Source organism: Dioscorea cayenensis, chromosome 5 (genome assembly GCF_009730915.1).
Source record: "Dioscorea cayenensis subsp. rotundata cultivar TDr96_F1 chromosome 5, TDr96_F1_v2_PseudoChromosome.rev07_lg8_w22 25.fasta, whole genome shotgun sequence".
Taxonomy (NCBI): Eukaryota; Viridiplantae; Streptophyta; class Magnoliopsida; order Dioscoreales; family Dioscoreaceae; genus Dioscorea; species Dioscorea cayenensis.
Genome location: NC_052475.1, coordinates 28854908 through 28867833, shown reverse-complemented (window position 1 = coordinate 28867833; position 12926 = coordinate 28854908). Strand labels below are relative to the sequence as shown.

At 34.4% G+C, this 12926-nt stretch overlaps 3 protein-coding genes and 1 non-coding gene across 6 annotated transcripts; 3 read left to right on the top strand and 1 right to left on the bottom strand.

Annotated features, from left to right (window-relative positions):
* Positions 1–1579: 1579 nt before the first annotated feature.
* LOC120262051 (NAP1-related protein 2-like) lies at positions 1580–5585 on the top strand. 3 transcript variants are annotated; one of them, XM_039270102.1, is made up of 10 exons: positions 1580–1798; positions 2439–2561; positions 2674–2724; positions 3292–3360; positions 3460–3573; positions 3664–3743; positions 4134–4194; positions 4386–4442; positions 4557–4622; positions 5109–5585. In XM_039270102.1, exons 1-10 carry the CDS (start codon positions 1670–1672, stop codon positions 5154–5156), a joined length of 798 nt encoding a protein of 265 aa, XP_039126036.1. In that variant the 5' UTR covers positions 1580–1669; the 3' UTR covers positions 5157–5585. The 3 variants fall into 3 exon arrangements, with proteins under 3 accessions (XP_039126036.1, XP_039126037.1, XP_039126038.1); XM_039270103.1 differs by having other exon boundaries at positions 5090–5585; XM_039270104.1 differs by having other exon boundaries at positions 1581–1798; positions 3664–3725.
* A 413-nt stretch (positions 5586–5998) lies between these two features.
* LOC120260402 (protein HGH1 homolog) lies at positions 5999–8651 on the bottom strand. The gene is made up of 7 exons (XM_039267872.1): positions 8205–8651; positions 7785–7866; positions 7526–7671; positions 7317–7430; positions 6678–6809; positions 6379–6492; positions 5999–6186 (listed from the first exon to the last, which is right to left on the bottom strand). Exons 1-7 carry the CDS (start codon positions 8592–8594, stop codon positions 6130–6132), a joined length of 1035 nt encoding a protein of 344 aa, XP_039123806.1. The 5' UTR covers positions 8595–8651; the 3' UTR covers positions 5999–6129.
* A 39-nt stretch (positions 8652–8690) lies between these two features.
* TRNAE-UUC lies at positions 8691–8764 on the top strand. The gene has a single exon. It is a non-coding gene; the product is annotated as a tRNA-Glu (tRNA).
* Positions 8765–9321: 557 nt separating this feature from the next.
* On the top strand, positions 9322–12825 carry LOC120262298 (HVA22-like protein a). Its single transcript, XM_039270392.1, has 6 exons — positions 9322–9489; positions 10562–10588; positions 10677–10799; positions 12061–12304; positions 12374–12526; positions 12620–12825. The coding sequence occupies exons 1-5, from the start codon at positions 9434–9436 to the stop codon at positions 12500–12502; spliced, it is 579 nt and encodes a 192-aa protein (XP_039126326.1). The 5' UTR covers positions 9322–9433; the 3' UTR covers positions 12503–12526; positions 12620–12825.
* The last annotated feature ends 101 nt before the right edge of the window (positions 12826–12926 follow it).

Genomic DNA, 12926 nt, shown 5'->3' with positions numbered 1-12926 from the left:
AAATTAATGTTTATTTTATAATAAAATGGAAGTCTTAAAACTATATCTTTTAATTATATTTCATTGTTTAAAGATTATGAAAAGTTTAATTTTAATATTTTTCTCTTAAATCCTCGTTTTCTTAGAACTAGTTTTTCAAAAAAGTTCTTTTTTTTAAAAAACAAAAATAATAAATGTCTTCAAAACAACATATTATTAAGTGTGAAAATACACAAGTTATAATTACTTAATAATATCTTAAAAATTTCTTATATTAAATAAATTAACACATAGGGCAATAAAAGTCACTCACATATATCTAAAATAATAAATCTTCCGTCATACCATTTTAATGCAAATTTTTACCAAAATTTCAATAAATAAACACTCTGATATAAATAAAAAAGATCATGACATTTACGTATAACAATAATAATAAGATACAGATCATTGATACATTTAGCATGCATGATTTTGGTCACGTAGTTCGAACAAAAATATAGCCTTGACGGAATAGAACAAGAATTATGTTTGGCCAGGCCGGAGAGTACACTGTATCCATGGTTGCATGGTTGACATTATCATCAAAATTATCAATTTCATTTAATTTTAAAATTTTTCACAATATTTTTGTTTTCAATTATTTTCATAACAACTAAATCACAGAAGACCTTCATTGGTGAGAAAGATTTGGCTTGCGAAGTGTTGTTTTTGACTTAAGGAATTGAAGTGAGCGTTTTAACCATTAACAAAAAAAGAAATATAAAACATTGATTGTAGCATAAATTAATTGATATATTACTGTCAAAATAAAATTATTATTATAATTATAACTATTTTAACAATTTGAATAAGTCACTATCAGCATAGGATTATAAGAGTTTAACTTTTTTTTTTTTTAATAGGAGTTTAACTCTGGGTCTCTCTTATAAAAGTTAAATGCTTACTTGTGTTTTTTAGATAGTGGCAATTATTAATTTTTTTATAAAAATAAATGATATTTGTTAATTTTTTTATTTAGACAAATGGGAAAAAAATGAATTATATATATATATATATATAAATAAGAAAGCATATTGGATGAGCCTGTGCCCACAGTCTTAGTATCAGGAAGCACAACCTCAAGCTCTATAGTGTTTAAAGCCCTATTTTTGTGGTTGCACTTATAAAAACATCAACAAAAACAAACTTAAAACACAAATCATTTAATACTGAGAAAAAAATGAATTACTAGGAATGGAGAAAAAAAGTTTTTTACATTTGTACTAAACCAGTATTCTACTTTTTCACATAAAAATCTTCAGATCGAACGGTGAGGGAGTGGCCAACAAGAGGGTTTTGAAATCCAACGGCCATAACAACACGATCGGTGGCCTAGGGTTAGGGTTTTAAAACATTCGCTGGGCCCCACCTCCCCGCTCTATCGAACTCCAGGTTACACTCACTCCAGGTAACTAACTCTGTCGTCCTTTACCACGATCTTACAATTGATCATCAAGATCAACGGTTGAAATCAATCCAAACGGAGGGAGGTAATCATAGTGAAGGTGACTGGATCTCGTATGGCCACCTAAAAGCCCAATGGATCCCTTATAATCGACGTCCTTGACGCTAAAACCCTTCCATCGTTTTCGCTGCGGGGACGATCTAGGGTTAGGGTTTTGGGTGCGGGCGTTTGATCTCGGCGACGATGGTGGCGGCGGCGGACAAGGGAAAAAGGTCGAAGGTGGAGGACGGCGTGGAATCCTCGGATCCGGTCGATGGGGAGTTGGTGCTAGCTATCGAGAAGCTGCAAGAGGTCCAAGACGAGCTTGAGAAGGTACTCATCTTCTGCCCCTTGGTCTGTCTTCATCACCCTTGTGCTTCTTGTTTCATTGTTTGCTGTTTTAATTTGGGTTGTTGGTGATGACTCTGTAGTGAATTCATGTGATTTCGTTGGTAATTTTGGTGTTTGGGTTGCTGAGGCAACGAATTTGATAAATGGTTGAGATTTTGTTGGAGGTTTTGTGGATGTTGTGAATTTCTGATTGTTGGTGGTGATTAGGTTGAATTAAATTTGAGGTCAAGGCTGTTTGTTTTGTTGTTAGAAATTTTTATTCGGGTTTCATGAATTGTTTGTTTTTGTTGTTTTGGTTGATGGTGGTGATTGTTATAGTTTCCGCATGGTATTGTTGAACTGATATTAGTCTTTAAATTTTTAGGGTTCTAAAGTTGTATTATTTGTCGACATTTTTTTTTATTATATTGGATTTGGCATGAGAATTAAGCTCTGGTTGCGGGAATTTGCTGAGATACATAAATCAGAAAGGTGAACAGTTTTCTACATAGTATCCTAACAATAAAGACGTCTAAGAATGTAGCTGAGTTAGTTTTTCTAACAGTAGAGAATAGTTAGTTATGGTTGTGTTTCTGTAGTGATTAATTAATTTTCCTTGTGTATGCATGCATTTGCTTGATAGATTTCTGAGGAAGCAAGTGACAAGGTTTTGGAAGTGGAACAGAAATATAGTGAGATACGGAAACCCATCTACAGCAAGCGGAATGAGATCATCCAGTCCATTCCAGACTTTTGGTTAACTGCTGTATGCAAAATATTTTTTTTTTATTTTTGTTTTTATTTATGGCACCATTTGCTCACATTGTCTTTTGGTAGGATGAAGCATGTTCACCAACTGTGATATTTGTCTTCTGCAGTTTCTAAGCCATCCTGCACTCAGTGATCTGTTGAACAAGGAAGATGAAAAGGTTTGGAATTATAGTGAAAAAATCTGTATACATTAAATTTGTTGGAGTTCTTGCACACTTTTTTATAATGGGTAATTCTATCCTCAGTGCGGTCTTATAGCTGCACCATTGGACATGACACCATGTGGGGCTTTTTTGATGGGTTTTTATTGCACAAACACATCCTCAAATATGTCCATTTGTATCTATAGACATCTTGAAATGGATTTTATTGATTTGCTTACTAATTTAGTAGCATATATGTTTAAGTTGAACTATCTGTTGAGGCCTTCATCAATAATATCTTGTTGTTCATACATAAATATATATTGTTTTCAAGGATATATATGTATTCATGATAGATAGTTTGAAAGAAAACAATTCAAAGGTTCAGACTAATCTCATGTATGTGATGGGACATGTAGAATGTGGGGTCTAGACTTGGCATGGGTTAAAATCTTCCTTACTCTTGAATGTTATGTGCTTTTATTACCTTCGGGGAAATTATGTGGTCATCAAGTCATGCCTTGGGATTTCTGAAGTACCCAAGATGGTGTTTGCAATTATTATGACTTCTTGCTGATGTAGATTTTGAAGCATCTGGTGTCACTTGATGTTGACCATAGCGATGTTAAAGCAGGCTACTCCATTACTTTTGTGAGTTCTGATCTTGACTGCCTTCTATTTTAGCACTTTAATAAATCTTTATCTACATTTTTAGCTTGGCTGATTTATTTTATGGCTTAAAATATTCAGAACTTCTCCCCTAACCCATATTTTGAAGACACAAAGCTTACAAAGTCATTCTCCTATAGCGATGAAGGAACAACTAGTGTAACTGGAACAACCATAAAATGGAAGGAAGGAATGGTAAGTGTAACTTCTCTTGAATTTATGTGCTGTTTCTGGATTCATTTCAATATGGTACCATCTTTTGATGCTTTCTCTTCGTTATTGTAGAACATTGCAAATGGCGTTGCTCATGAGAAGAAGGGGAAAAAGCGGCCTATTGCTGAGCAAAGGCTAGTTTCTATACTTGAGTATGAGGATTTTCTTGATTTCTGTGGTTGCAAATTTATATTCTATTCTGCTGGGCAGAGATTATTAAATTTTAATGGAGGACTCTGTAGATGGTAGAGCATTTTATTTTCCATCTCGGGGAGTATTTTGTGGGGTTTGTTGATCACAGTTCGATGAACTTATTTTTGGTTGAACCACCCTCCCTGTAACTGAGAATTATGAAGCTTACATGTGATTAGTTCATCTCCTTGGTTTCAATGGACAATTGCGTACTCATAGTGTGATCTAGCAACATTTATGTACCCTGCTCATCTTTAATTTTTCATTTCTGTGTTCACCTATTTTGCTGTTTTACTTTTGTTTGACCTAATTTGCATTTTCTACTATTTGGCCTTCTATTTTTATTGCAGTTTCTTCAGCTGGTTTGGCGAAACACAAGATAAGAGTCCGTCATCGATGATATTTGATGAGGTAATTATTTTTGAGTTAATCGGTACATTGGACATATTATGCTGTCTATTTAAAAGTTGTGTATCTATATCTATTCTTGGCCTGATTGGCATCTTAAGGATACCATCTCTGTATGGTGTCCTAAAATAAGTTATTATTTTCAGCTGATTTTCTTCTTGGTGAAATCATACCGTATTAACAATCACATGCAGGTGGCAGAGATAATAAAAGAAGACTTGTGGCCAAATCCTCTCAAATACTTTAACAATGTAAGTGTATTTGTGCTCAGTTCTCTTTTCTTTTCAGTTTGATATTTTTAAATTTGTGCTTGCTGTTTACTGTAATGTAAGATATGACCAACTAGTATGGTCTCACTGACACAGGAAGCTGATGAGGATGATTTTGAAGAGGATGAAGAAGACGATGAGGATGATGACGAAGAAGATGAGGTATTTATATCTATTAAAACTGGTATTTTTAAGATCTCATTTCCATCTTGGCCGTACCATGTCTCCTACTGCCTAATCATAACGATTTCAAGTGTTATTCCTATAGTCAGTCTATGATTTGAAACAGAATTCATCTCAGGATAATCTGTGCCATAAATGTTGTTTCCACATTATTAATCTGTTCAAGTGGATGTTTAATCTGAAGTTTGCCAATTATGTCATGCACAAACCAGCCTTAACTTGGTACCACTGCAAAGATGAACTATTTGCTAGCATCTTGTTCTCCTAGAACGTCCACATATATAAATGTTTTTGCATCTCACTGGCATTCTCAGCATTATGTGCATGGTATGTATATAGTTCGTGTGACAAGCTTTTCCAATCAGCATTTGGAAGTCATGATAAAGTTATACGTTGTGGAAAATATTTCCTCATATGTTTGACCACTGCATCCTTGTCTTTTTTTGGTTGTATGTTCTACGACAGGAGAAGGGCTCCGATGAAGATGAAGATGATGAGGGGGGGAGCGGCTAAAATTTTACCAACAATCATTTTCTAGTTAGACTTCCATGCCTAGTTTGTGCAAAGCCATATCTTCCGGTTTCATAGTGGACTGATGCAAGAAAATCATCCTTGCAAGCATGGTCATTTCCATTTTTTGCGAGTTATATTTCTCTGATCATGCCCTAGAGAAATATCTTTCCTTAGCCATGCTGGTAATTTAGCTCAAAATGGGAGGTAGTCTGGTAGAGGCATCTCCTTAGTTATATATGTTATGTTTCTCTTTTCATTTGTTTGTACCTCTTTGGTGCTTCTGGTGAACCTTGTTGTCTGTCTAAAAAAAAAAATGACCCTTTAATTATCTTTTGCTAAGCCTTTTTTTAGTCCCAAGTGTTTAATTTATACATGTATGACATTTTAAAGTTATCGTTTATGAGAAGTGTGTATCGCATTTGTTTTTTAGGGTTCCTGAAAGCAGAGTTTTGTTTGTTTTTTCTATTGAGGATTTATGGTATTCAAAAAAGCAAGAGATCACTTTTTTTTCATTTAGTAATTCAAGTGTTCATATGTATGTATACATTAAACGTTATTCTATGTTTATAAATCACAAATCAGTAGCCGTTAGGAAAATAAAAATAAATAAATAAGTAAGACCGTGCGTGAAGAGTTAAAAGATAAAGCTTCTACTTGTAAATGATTTAAGTTTGGGGTTAAAATTAACTTTATAAAAACAAGGAAATTTTCATTATAACATAATAAATTGTGCTTTCAAGAAACAAAACTCCTTACAGACCATAATAAATAACAACAGCTGCAAATTATAGCTTCAACAACAGCACCAGCTGATTACTTACGGTTTAAAAGGAGCTTCAATGTACTAAAAATTTTTCTCATTGAAATAAAAGCGTGAAGAAAATAAATTACAGATAGTCTCCCCACACACCAAAACCAGCAGAGGAAAAAATATAGCTGGGAAAGTGGAAACAGTTTAAGGCCAATCAATCAATCAGTTGTTCTTAACATTTTGAGTCGCCGATTCCTCGGTGTCAGGATTGCCAACAAGCTGTTTAAATATAAAACGACTAAAGAATGTTATGTCCATGGCTTGATAGAAAAATTATGGATTTCTATGTGCGCAACTCAACTTCATTATAACTATTATACAGGAACTTTAATCTTAACTACAACAGCAAATTTTGTATGATAAAAGGCAAGATGTATATATAAATAAGATCCATGGGCAATTAAGGGATACCAGAGAGCCGATCGACTCATATGCTTCCATTACTCTCGGATCCTCTTCATCTTCATAACCAACTTGCAGTATCCGTGGTCCATTGACAGACCACAGAGCTCTGCGTCCGGCCTCCTGAGAGAAAGAGGAAAGCAAAAAAAAAAGCACTAGTGTTATTGGTTCTGTTTGGAGTTTATAGAATAATTGATCTTTGGAGAAGACACTGAAAATCAGTTTACTTATCCTCATCCATATGTCACAGAACTAAAAGTATTACGATTAAGCAAAAACTTATTTATAAATTGGTAGGTGTTTCAAACCTGCAAGGTAATCAAGTAAATGGCTTCTAATGCCTGCACACGGATTTCTGGATCATCAACAGGTTCCCGATCATGAGAAAGGGCATTCCCAATCTCCAGAGGCATTTTTGATGTATCTTCCTGGCTGTAAACCTGAGAAATAACATATTTTATTACAAGTCTAATCCAAGAGGATAAATCAAATACTATATGAATTTGGTGCGTAATTAACACACACAACTATGAGAACTATAATTTGAACTGTATATATTAGCTACTGCATGGCCATGCCTAAGCTGAAAAGTGAAAACTATCACACAAAAGATACACTTTGGTCTTTGACATTTAACAAAGAAAGAAAAAGAAAAAGAAGAATTGTAAAAAATGAAAATGCAAAGATTTTCCTGAAAACAAAACCAAATTCAGCTTGAACCAACATAATAAAAGAATAACACAGAAGTATACAAAAAAGAAAGAAAGAACAATTACATAACAACAACAATAATAATAATGATCATAATAATAATAATAATAATAATCAGTAAGGTGTAATGCAAGATTTGATAATGATAAAACTGAAACTTCCAACTGTCAGTCCACAATGCAATACAAGCAAAAACCATATAACCGAGTGAGCTATACAAATTCCGAGTATATTACCTTGTTGCCTGCGACTGGTAGAAGTAATGCGGGCCAAAGAAACTCGGATATCAAAAGCAAATTTTGGAGTTGATTGTCCGCTTCAAAACAACAATTACGTATTGTTCCAGCTACCTATCCGAAAATATAATTTGCCTCATTATTCGATAGGTTGTAACTTTCATATTTAAAAGAAAAAAATGACTACATGCAATGAACCATGGGCATACCCCCTTCTTTCTAAGCAGACTAGATGAATCAAACTGACGAACAATCTGCTTCAAAAGGCCTCGTTTCGGATCCAATAGAATCCTCCTTCCAGCTTCGAGCTTCGATATATTTACAAGTACAAGAGAAACATGCTCAAAGATATCCTCTGCAATAGACAATCAATGACAGACAGTAACTATGAACACATTTCACACACATAACCACACAAAATAGCACCTAATCGCCATGAATCCCATAACTCAGCATTAAGTACTGAACCTTTTGCTTCACTGGAAGAAGACCGACAGAACGACCTCACAAGCTTTGAGACATACAAGCCCTCCATCTTATCATCTCCAATCTGAACAAATGAATGAGTCCAGTCATTCATTCCTTTGTGCACTTTCATTATCAAGATGAACTTATTCAAGCAAAATCTAATTCCAAACTAAATTTAGACAAGTTGGAGAAACGTTTATGCACTCCAAAAGTTCATAGTGCAACAAGCTTGCTACTAACAAGATGTCATTGAACTTTAGAAAGGAGCAATCTTTCAAACAATTAAAGAAGTTACCGTAAATTGAGCACTAATTTACACCCAATTAATCAAAAGCAATTCAGATGAATATAAAACAAACACCAAATTACAAGTCGCAATTTTTCTTGACAAATAATATCAAGACATCACAAATAAATCACCTGAAGCAGCGCGGTGGCGCCGGAATCAATCTGAGTGAGATTAGCGAGCAGCATCACCAGCCGGCTCGCAAGCCCGGGATCCACACCGTTCTTATAGACCAAATCCATGGCAACCAGGATGGTGCCCAGCGAAACGAGCCCTTCAGCGATGCTAGGGTTCTGAGAGAGGTTGACAAGGGAGTCAGCGGCGGAGGAGGCAAGGCCGGGAGTGGGGTCACGGAGGAGTGAGGTGAGGGGTTGAAGGGCGAGGGCACGGGGGGCGGCAGCGAGGGAGGCGATACCTTCATCGGAGCCGGTGAGGCCACGGACGATCTCGAGGGCTGCTTGCTTGAGGTTGGGGGAAGGGGAGGAGAGGAAGCCGAGGAGCTCTTCGAGCTCGGTGGCCGCCATTGGACGACTAGGGAGAAGCGCGGAGGCTGAGCCGAGGGATTTAGGTGTTAGATTACTAAATGAGTTATATATTTTTATTGGCAGACATGAACAAAATCCGTTGTCGTCTAGTCCGGTTAGGATATCTGGCTTTCACCCAGACGACCCGGGTTCAAATCCCGGCAACGGAATGCTTTTTTATGCTTGAAAATTATTAAGTACTTCAAAGTATTTTTTGTGTTTTTTTTTCTTTTATTCTAGACCACTTGTATATATAATTTTTTTTATTTATCTAAATGATCTAAATAACTTCAAAAATATGTATCATGCATTATTACTTATTTTTTTTAATAGTATATTTATTGAATTTTTTAAATATGAATAAATCATGTTAAAAAAATAATTGTTTATATTTTTTTATTATAAAATGAATAAAAAAAACTTATTGATTTTCATCTTGCATTTTTATAAAGACAAATAGAAATAAAATTAAAAAGTTCTTAGATTATATTGATTTCTTTGTAAAAACTAGTGTTTTGAGTTTAAAATTTGTTGGGTATTTTTTGATAAAAATAAAATGAAATTTTGTTTAGAAAATTGTGAGAAATAGAAACAGAGGGAAGGTAAGGGATTATTTATGTTATTTGTCATATATTTTTTTTAATTAAATTTTCGATTTATATGTGAAAAATAAAGTGATTATTAATAAATAAATAAATAAATAAATAAAAAACACCGCTTTTCCTCTCCTTTCGATGCTCGCTTTTTTTTCAGTGTGAGACTGATAAGAAACGCTTCTAATTTTCTACGAAAGATCTCTGAACAGAGAGAGCAATTGTGAGAAATTCAAGAAAGCAAGCATGGGTTCCGGATCATTCATCAAGGTCGTGGCCAAAAACTTCGATGTTCTTGCTGGGTATGCATCGACAAATAGACTTTTTTATTTTTTATTTTTTGTCCGAAGAAATAAGATCTCTTGCTTGATCTCTCTTATGATTCGTTTGAAGATGTGGAGATGAGTTAGGTTTTTATTCCTTTTGTTATCTTGGATTTGGGTAAATATCAAAATCCTTATTTTTCCCCCTCTGAAAATGGCTGCTGTTTGAGTTTCGTTGAGGAAACATTGGCAGGTAAGCAGTGAAATCTGTGTTTTTGTGAAATCTTAACATTAATATCTCACTTTGGTTTTCTTCCTCGCAAATTTCATCAAAAAATTTGATGTTTTGGGTCAATTTAGTGCGAATGCATGAATGTTTCTCCTGTAAGTGTATTAGAAACATTGTCCCTCTTCTTAATTGGTTTCCTTATCCATCATTTTCCGTCCCCTTTCTGAATTGACATTTGTTTAATGCAGTTCTGTGCGTGTGTGTGTGTTTAAAAAACATTGTCCCTCTTCTGAATTGGTTTCCTTATCCATCATTTTCCCATTGAAAATGGTTGACTCTTGTTTGATGCAGTCTTTTGTTCAATGTTCTTCGGTGAACCAGTCTATGTCCTACTATTTTAGATTGTGAAGGTTCCTTTTTTCTTATTTTTACTTTCTTACAAACACCCCACAGGGACTACTGCAGGATGTGCAATTATATGATTTCAGTAATATCAGATCATTGACCAAGCAAATTGAGTGTATCATGTCTTAAGTGAAACAGGGTTATCCAGCAGGACTCTTATTTTGTCTCTATCGCTATTGCTTGGAAGGATGAGGATGTGCTAGAGATTAGTCAAATTAATCTTTAGCTTTTAGTTTCATGTATTCTGTTTTGAGAAAGGTCATATTGAATTCAGAGAGCTCTGATGGAACTGTAATTTGGGCTGCCTATTTGGTATTAACAACTGGCCTGCCTACATGCTAGCCGAGAACTCTTGACTTCATCCTTTTTGTAAATGAATTTATTTTTCACTGACAATTAAGAATCAGGATGCCACAAGTTGTGCGGTTTTCGATATCACTTATTGCTAATGTTGGTTTTTTTTTTTCTTTTTTTCAGGCCTCTGGTGACACTTGTCTATCCTTTGTAAGTAACATTGACTATTACCTTTTCTTCGTGCAACATTGTTTCTGGTATTGAAAAGAATGCACACTTACTGTTGTTTTGTTCATAGGTATGCTTCAGTAAAGGCAATAGAAACCAAGTCTCCTATTGATGATCAACAGTGGCTCACATACTGGGTTTTGTATTCGTTAATTACTCTGTTTGAGCTAACTTTTGCTAAAGTCATCGAATGGTAAATATGTTTCTCGATTTAGATGATTATTATTCTACATTTTTCTCCTATTTTCTAATCTATTAGTGTGTCATATTTTCGGTAGTGATGTTTGACTTTAGCTTGCACCAACATCTCTTCTTTGTAACTTATTTTTTATAGTTGCATCATAACTTTTCTGATTTGTTTGTGTGGTTTAACATATTGACCCAAATATCTAATTCACATGCATATCATTTTTTAGTTACATAAAAATTTGAGCTACTTAAATCCGAGGCTGTTCAAAGATATATCTATGGACAGTTTTTTTTACGATGCAGGTGCTCACAGCATAAGTTAATTTTGGATAGTAAACTGGATTTTGTTTAATGTACTTGGTTATATCTTGTCATCTATTTGACCTGCTGCATGAAAACGTTTCTTCAAAATTCATATGTTAGGCTATGCCAAGCAAATGGAAGTGTGGCTGTGTAAGCCTAGTAATTCCTTTGAAAAGTTGACAAATAGATGATATTGTTGACTGTTTGGCCTATATTTGTGTTCTTTGCCTCTGCCACAATTCCTGGCAGCATTGTCAAATTTTCTTGTTAAAAGGGGTGACCGTTTTCTCTTAATTGATGACTGTGCATGATAAGGCCTCAAAGCAATCTATGAACTTTTATATGAGCTTGTTGAATTATTCTCAGAGCGAATGGATACTTGAAGGTTATATTAATTCAGATAATTTTAATGATAAACAAGCTTGAAAGAAACATGGCATACAAGATGTCCAATGTTTGGTAATCTGGTAATCACTAAAATATTCCAATTAGAGACTTGGTGAATTCCTTGAAGACATTCAGCAAAGCAAAATAGCTTGCTAGGCATGGTTCCTTCTTCCCATTCCTAATTTATTTTTTGCTTATTGATTGTTTTTTAATTATTTTTTTAATTTTTTGTGGCTCTTTTAATCTTAGATCATTTTTCGAGAATCTCATATTGATTACCACTTTATGAAGGCATGTTTGACTTATTTTATATGTCATGACCATATGCTTTCTTTATGTATTATGTATAAAATTTCGATAATATGGTATATATCTTTATTCTACAAATTGCGCACTTTGCCCTGTGCTGAATGACACTATGGTACTAATATGATTATGATGTTATTGTTTCATTTTCCTTAGAATCTTATCTATATTAACAACAAACTTTAAAAAAGTTTTCCTCGAACGCTATAGCATTCCTCATTTGATTGTTGAATTGAATCCCTTGTACTGCATTTTCATTGTTATCACAGGCTTCCATTTTGGTCATATGCAAAGCTGATCTTTAACTGCTGGTTGGTCCTCCCTTACTTCAGCGGTGCTGCATATGTTTATCAGCACTTTGTCAGACCATTGTTTGTGAATCATCAGACAGTTAATATATGGTATGTACCACGCAAAAAGGACATCTTCGGTAAATCAGACAATGCGTTACAAGCTGCAGAGAGATACATTGAGGAGAATGGGCCGGAAGCATTTGAGAATCTCATTAGCAAGGCAAACAAGTATTTTCATTGTAACAATTTTTATTTCTTCAATTATGATTGAAACTTCTCCTCATTGCAGGCTGAAAAGGCACCAAAGGCCAGGAAAGGTAAGACAAAATCTATCCTTGAGGAAGTGGCAGCTGAACAGGAAGCAAAAGCCTTAAACAGTAACAGTTATTCAATCTTTGATGATCTGTATCGATACTAAGGCATGCCACTCCCTTCTGCTCTGGTGAGCTGAAGAACAAGAGGAATTAACTTTTCTGTTTCTGTATTTAACTATTTATATTCAACATGCTCATACTAAAATCAGACTATTTTGCAGGTTAATTGTTCAAGAACTTGAAGAATACCTGTTTCCCTGATTTAAAAAAAGATGTTCTGACTTGTTCTACTTTGTTGTTTTGCTACTGGAACTTGAGTGTTCAAGAGAATATATAAATATATATAGTGTAAAAAAAATTCTCTGTTTATTGTGATGTATGATCTATGTACCATTCTGGAACTAATTTCTGGACACTGTTTTTGATATTTTAAGTGTGTTAGATTAGTTTTTTGTTTAAATTGAAGCCATGAGGTCAAATATTCAGGTTTTATTTTGGTTTTTGGTGTGAAGTTAAACAGGTCTTATC

Bases quoted from the DNA above. Each gene is read 5' to 3' on its own strand.
- LOC120262298 (XM_039270392.1), top strand. From the start codon at position 9,434: ATGGGTTCCGGATCATTCATCAAGGTCGTGGCCAAAAACTTCGATGTT. The intron at 9,490-10,561 runs GTATGCATCGAC...TCTTTTTTTCAG, and splicing joins AACTTCGATGTTCTTGCTGG to GCCTCTGGTGACACTTGTCT. The intron at 10,589-10,676 runs GTAAGTAACATT...TTTTGTTCATAG, and splicing joins GTGACACTTGTCTATCCTTT to GTATGCTTCAGTAAAGGCAA.
- LOC120260402 (XM_039267872.1), bottom strand. From the start codon at position 8,594: ATGGCGGCCACCGAGCTCGAAGAGCTCCTCGGCTTCCTCTCCTCCCCT. The intron at 7,431-7,525 runs GTATGCCCATGG...ATTTTCGGATAG, and splicing joins GTCTGCTTAGAAAGAAGGGG to GTAGCTGGAACAATACGTAA. The intron at 6,810-7,316 runs GTAATATACTCG...GTTATTTCTCAG, and splicing joins TACCAGTCGCAGGCAACAAG to GTTTACAGCCAGGAAGATAC.
- LOC120262051 (XM_039270102.1), top strand. From the start codon at position 1,670: ATGGTGGCGGCGGCGGACAAGGGAAAAAGGTCGAAGGTGGAGGACGGC. The intron at 2,562-2,673 runs GTATGCAAAATA...TGTCTTCTGCAG, and splicing joins CAGACTTTTGGTTAACTGCT to TTTCTAAGCCATCCTGCACT. The intron at 2,725-3,291 runs GTTTGGAATTAT...TTGCTGATGTAG, and splicing joins TGAACAAGGAAGATGAAAAG to ATTTTGAAGCATCTGGTGTC.